Source organism: Bolinopsis microptera, chromosome 6 (genome assembly GCF_026151205.1).
Source record: "Bolinopsis microptera isolate Bmic1 chromosome 6, MBARI_Bmic_1.0, whole genome shotgun sequence".
NCBI classification, from domain to species: domain Eukaryota; kingdom Metazoa; phylum Ctenophora; class Tentaculata; order Lobata; family Bolinopsidae; genus Bolinopsis; species Bolinopsis microptera.
The window spans coordinates 11,888,833-11,894,960 of NC_087077.1; the positions used below are offsets into that span (position 1 = coordinate 11,888,833).

The 6,128-nt window shown below is 39.3% G+C and overlaps 1 protein-coding gene across 1 annotated transcript; it reads left to right on the forward strand.

Moving 5' to 3' along the window:
• Positions 1 to 3,619: 3,619 nt before the first annotated feature.
• LOC134816767 (trimethylamine monooxygenase-like) lies at positions 3,620 to 5,874 on the forward strand. Its single transcript, XM_063825760.1, has 3 exons — positions 3,620 to 3,778; positions 4,179 to 5,221; positions 5,434 to 5,874. Exons 1-3 carry the CDS (start codon positions 3,622 to 3,624, stop codon positions 5,587 to 5,589), a joined length of 1,356 nt encoding a protein of 451 aa, XP_063681830.1. The 5' UTR covers positions 3,620 to 3,621; the 3' UTR covers positions 5,590 to 5,874.
• Positions 5,875 to 6,128: the final 254 nt, after the last annotated feature.

Below are 6,128 nucleotides of genomic sequence, written 5' to 3' on the forward strand. Positions count from 1 at the left end.
CTTATCGGACTTTATTTGGACGACATTAATTGAACGATGGAGGCCCTAACGTTAATATCTTAATGTCCATTCAAATTAAGTCCGTTCATTTAAGGTCTGTTCAAGTTTAAGTCCGTTGAATTTTTTTCAAAAATGTTTCCACTTCGAAATTTTTGTCCAGAATTCTGGCAACTATGATAACTTTATTGTGCCGTAAGTTAACGACGGAAAGGTCCTCCTTGGTCTGCGGAAGGCACAGAAAATTATACTAGTATATCAATATGATATTTTCAAGGGTCACTTGGCGGAAAAAGTCAACGAGTCGAAATTATGGCACTCAACAACATAGTTAATGAGCTAGTCCCCGCAAACATATGACAAACTTGTTCCAGCCTCTAGATATATTGGCTCTTACTAAATCGCTCGCCCAAAAATTTCACGTGACTTTGGTTTTTTTGGTTTTGCAGCCGTACAAAACGGTTTTACATAAACCCTAATCCCAACCCTAACCCTAACCATAACCCCGAAGCTATCCATAATCTTAACCACAACCCTTACCCTAACCCGAGCCCTAAATAATCGAATTCACGTTTTACTAGCCTGTCACGTGACCAAAACGGTTTTTTGCCCATAACTGTCCAGGGAAGCATTTTAACCCTACGTCATGGGGGGTGATTCGGAATCAGCGTCCAAAAATAGACTGATTTCGATCAATTCCATGCCTAAAGGGCCTTTTCACAAGAATTGTCTTAAAATTTGGGCGAGCGATTTAGTAGGAGCGAGATATATTACAGTAAATCGTTGCCAAGGACATTGTCCGACGTTGTTATAGTTCATATATTTACTGAGGGGAGGTAATGAAACAGTGCTAGGAAAGCTCCACTTGATGTTAAGGTTAACCTAAAGTTGTCTAAGATAAAAACCACTTCACACCGAATGGCTTGTAAAAGTTATCACTGAAATGCAGGACCGGGGTAGTACTAGTTTGATTTTTTTAAAAGGTTTCCATAAACGTAGAAATCACTGATGCTTTAAGCATGGACTATTTCATACAGTGTTATACATGCTTATGTATAACATTTTGAACTTGTTACTTTATTCATTCTGCTGCCTTATTCCTTTATTCATTCTCCAGTTTAGCAAAGAATTTCCATTAAGGCACCTGTACAGCAGGGTGTTTGGATGATAATTAATCACTCTACTCTCGACTGTCACGTGACTTTTTCTACCCGTTCTGTAGCTGGTCCTGAACGACTATTCGAAACCCTAACCCTCTTATAGTTATCTGATCCCAACCCTAACCCTAACCCAATCCTTAACAAAAGCATATGCTGAAACCCTAACCCTAACGAGAAATTACCTTATCGGACCTTATTTGGACGGACATTACTTGAACGCTGGAGGCCCTAGCGTTCATCTTAATGTCCATTCAAATAAAGTCCGTTCAATTAATGTCCGTCCAAGTTAAAGTCCGTTGAAATTTTTTCAAAAATTTTTCCATTTCGAACTTTTTGTCCAGAATATGACAACTTTGAGAACTTGATTGTGCCGTAAGTTAACGATGGAAAGGTTCTCCTTGGTCTGCCGGAGGCACAGAACATTCTACTAGTATATAATGTTTTCAAGGGTCACTTGGCGGAAAAAAGTCAACGAAATTATGGCACTCAACAATATAGTTCATGAACTAGTCCCCGCCAACATGACAAACTTGTTCCAGCCTCTAGATATTACGGTAAATCGTGTTTCCAAGGACATTGTCCGACGTTGTTATAGTTCATATTACTCAGGGGAGGTAATGGAACAGTGCTAGGAAAGCTTTATGTTAAGGTTAACCTTAAGTTGTCTAAGATAAAACCACTTCACGCCGAATGGTTTGTAAAAGTTAACACTGAAATGCAGGACCGGGGTAGTTTGATAAAAAAGGTTTCAATAAAGCTAGAAATCACTGATGCTTTAAGCATGGACTATTTCATGCACGAAAACCCATTTGATGAAGATGATATGTGATATTAGACACTGATCATGTACATATATTTAACATTTTTACTGCTCAATGACTGCTTTTCTTACTTACTGTATAAAAAAATTAAAATGGATTTAAAAATCATTTGCTGAAATTTAAAAAACGTCAAAAAAATTGAAAAAAATTCGGATTTTTGATGGTTTTGAATGCCTTCGAGCGTTCATATTAATGTCCGTTCATAATTATGTCCGTTTATGTAATGTCCGTCCAAATAAGGTCCGATAAGGTAGACTAACTTCCTTATACGGTCATATCACGTGATCGAGACAGTTTCTCGCCTATATCTCGTCAGTACTGGAGTATTGTAACCCTATGTCATGGGGGGGGGGGGGGGGGGGGGGGGGGGTGATTCGGAATCAGCGTCCTAAAATACATCGATTGAATTTGGTTTCAACTGTCGGGGGCCCTTTTAGAACAATCTCGAAGATCGACTGTAGAGTGATTTAGAACGCTCGAGGGTGTTTTATGGTATTATGATTAATCGCTCTACACTCGACTGTCACGTGACTTTTTAAACCCGTTCTCTAGCTGGTCCTGAATGACTACCTTATCGGACCTTATTTTGACGGACATTAAATGAACGGACATAATTATGAACGGACATTAATATGAACGCTAGAAGTAGAACTAGAAGTCATTCAAAACCATCAAAAATCCGAGGTTTTTCATTTTTTTGACGTTTTTAAGCAGTAAAAATTTTAAAATATGCGTACATGATCAGTGTCTAATATCACATATCATCTTCATCAGATGGGTTTTCGTGCATGAAATAGTCCATGCTTAAAGCATCAGTGATTTCTAGCTTTATGGAAACCTGGGAAACCTTTTTTTTTATCAAACTACCCCGGTCCTGCATTTCAGTGTTAACTTTTACAAGCCATTCGGCGTGAAGTGGTTTTTATTTTAAACAACTTTAGGTTAACATTAACAATAAAATAACGTAAATTAGCTTTCCTAGCACTGTTTCATTACCTCTCCTGAGTAATATGAATATTGAACTATAACAACGTCGGACACAGTGTCCTTGGCAACACGATTTACCGTAATATCTAGAGGCTGGAACAGGTTTGTCATGTTGGCTGGGACTAGCTCATGAACTATGTTGTTGAGTGCCATAATTTCGTTGACTTTTTCCGCCAAGTGACCCTTGAAAACATTTTATAGTTAGTAGAGTTTTCTGTGCCTCCGGCAGATCAAGGAGAACCTTTCTGTCGTTAACTTATACGGAACAGTAAAGTTCTCATAGTTGTCATATTCTGGACACAAAGTTCGAAGTGGAAAAATTTTTGGAAAAAATTCAACGGACTTTAACTTGGACGGACCTTAAATGAACGGACTTTATTTGAACGGAAATTAAGTTGAACGTTATGGGGCCTCCAGCGTTCAATTAATTTCCGTCCAAATAAGGTCCGATAAGGTAATAGTTTCTCTCTTTCATTGACTCGTTTCATTTCTGTCATACGGTACGCCCTGCCGTTCGTGTTACGTGACTAGAGCTTGACTAGCATACACTATTACGCCAGAAACTCAGTTTTCAATATTGGTGAGTGGTGACATAAAATAAAAAAACATAAATTAAATTTTTACAAAAATAAAATACAAATATTCTACTATCCAGGATGGTTGTTCGTGTTTGCATAGTGGGTGCCGGTCCTAGTGGTATGAGCACTCTGGCAATGTTCAAAAAGCTAAAAGACCAGGGTGTGGAGTGCGAGGTGACGTGCTTTGAAAAACAGGAACAACCAGGCGGTCTTTGGAATTTGACTTGGAGAACCGGTTAGTTTATTGTATTGTGAAAACAAGGAAGCCAGCCAGGCCCAGTTATAGCGTCATTGTGTTCAGTCTGTAACCCTGCTGCAGTGCGAGTGGCGCTGCACCAGCAGGGTTACACTGAATTTAAGTTTGGAATATTTCTGTCGATCGTGGTAACTTTGGAATATTTGACTTTTTGCCAATGTTCAATGTTCATCACAAAACGGCAGTAATAAATGCAGTTGGGGCAGGGTTTGAGATAAAACTAAAATTTATTACCGTGAATGAAATATTAAACGAAGCCTCTCGATCTAGTTGATTGAAATAAGTGCAAACATATAAGCCTTTGACGGCCTAAGATAAATTAAGCCTTTCAGCACTCTCTTTACGTTCATCGGAATGTTTTTCATCTTGATGTTTTCAGGTACTGACGAGTTTGGGGAACCAGTGCATTGTTCGCAGTACCGCGACCTTTTCTCAAATGGTCCGAAAGAATGTCTGGAATTCCCAGATTACACTTTTGATGACCATTTCGGGAAGCCTATCCCGTCCTACCCTCCTCGTGACGTGTTGTTCGATTACCTGCGAGGCTACTGGAAGTTTCATGGGGTGAAAAAGGAGGACGTTCTTACGAGGCACGTGGTCAGGAATGTTAGTTTTGATGATAAAACTGCTACCTTCACAGTTCGAGTAAGGAATCTCGTGCAGGGATTGGATATTGAACAGGAATTCGACCGACTGATCGTAGCTTCGGGCCATTTTTCTGTTCCTAACGTTCCTCATTTCGAGGGTATTGAAACCTTTGAGGGACGTGCCATGCATTCCCACGACTTGAGGAATGCGAGAGAGTTTACTGGCAAGAGGATTTTGGTAGTCGGTTCCAGTTACAGTGCCGAGGATATTGCTCTCCAATTGTTCAAATTCGGGGCAGAACAAATCACTATTTCATACCGTACAGCCAAGTTGGGTTTCAAATGGCCTGAAAAGATTCATGAAGTGCCCTTACTCATAAAAATCGAGGGAAAGACCTGCCATTTCAAGGACGGCACCTCTGGAGATTATGATGCGATTATTCTCTGCACTGGTTACAGACACCATTTTCCCTTTTTGCCCTCTGAGCTGAGCCTTCCAAATGGAAACGTCTTCAATCTGCCCAACCTCTACCGTAACGTACAGTGGTATGGTGTCACTGAAGGCAAGAAAAACGCAAGCGGGCTGTTCTACCTTGGCATGACGAACCAGTTCTACACCTACACCATGTTCATGATGCAGGGTCTGTGGGCTGTGAGTGTCATTAAGGGTATCATCCAGACACCAGAGAGGGAGGATTGTGTGGAGGATATTGAGAAGAGGTATGCGGAGAATGCTAATCTTACGGACTGCTTCAAGATGATTGCCTCACAAGCTGATTACATGAAGCAACTATCGACTGATCTCAACTATACTGAGGTTCTGGATTGTGAGGAGGTATGTGTTACATTATTTTGAATTAAGTGCGTCGTACATATTGATTTTGCATTTATCATATTTTTATATTTTGGCTGTTAGAAGATTCAGCCAAGGCATTCAAATTTTGAAGATTTTTATTTTTGGAACTCTTTTTAAAAAGGTGACAACGATTTTGTTGATAATAATCCCAATTGAAAACAATCAAATTGTTAATGCACATCTTATTTCAGCTGTATTACCAATGGGTGCAACATAAGCTTGATGACATCATTACGTACAGAGACAAGTGTTACAAGTCCCTGTACACGCTCAAGGATTCCCCTGTACACCCCACTCCTTGGGTTAAGTGTTACGATGACTCATTGGAAGCTTTTATTTCTGCTTAACTTAACAAAGCAAAGTATGGACTTGTGGATTGTTGTATTGGGATTAAATGTGGTCATTTACAATATTTTCAAGGAAAGTTTACCAAAACCTACCTCTTTATTTAGGTATTATAGATATTATTATGTAGATATTATAATGTACAGAGTGGACCAAATAGATATTTAAATGTGGTCATTTACAATATTTTCAAGGAAAGTTTACCAAAACCTACCTCTTTATTTAGGTATTATAGATATTATAATGTACAGAGTGGACCAAATAGATATTCATATTACTGCCTGATATGTTGAGATTTGTTTTTTATAGCCAGAAATAAATACATTAATGATCACCTGATGTTTAAATATTAGTCCTTACCCGAGGTCGTTCACATTACGTAATTTGCCCAGCGGGGGGGGGGGGGGGGGGGGGGGGGGGGAGGGTTTCCAAATGATTACGCTAGTTTAATTTTGACACAATAGCTATGTGTAAAACTGATTACGGAGGGGGTTAAACATTGGCCAAAATTGATTACGTAATATGTGAAAGACCCCTAAGA

What these genes read in the sequence shown, in the direction of transcription:
- LOC134816767 (XM_063825760.1), top strand. Translation starts at nt 3,622, where the DNA reads ATGGTTGTTCGTGTTTGCATAGTGGGTGCCGGTCCTAGTGGTATGAGC. An exon ending in GAATTTGACTTGGAGAACCG is followed by an intron (nt 3,779 to 4,178) that starts GTTAGTTTATTG and finishes TGATGTTTTCAG; the next exon opens with GTACTGACGAGTTTGGGGAA. An exon ending in AGGTTCTGGATTGTGAGGAG is followed by an intron (nt 5,222 to 5,433) that starts GTATGTGTTACA and finishes ATCTTATTTCAG; the next exon opens with CTGTATTACCAATGGGTGCA.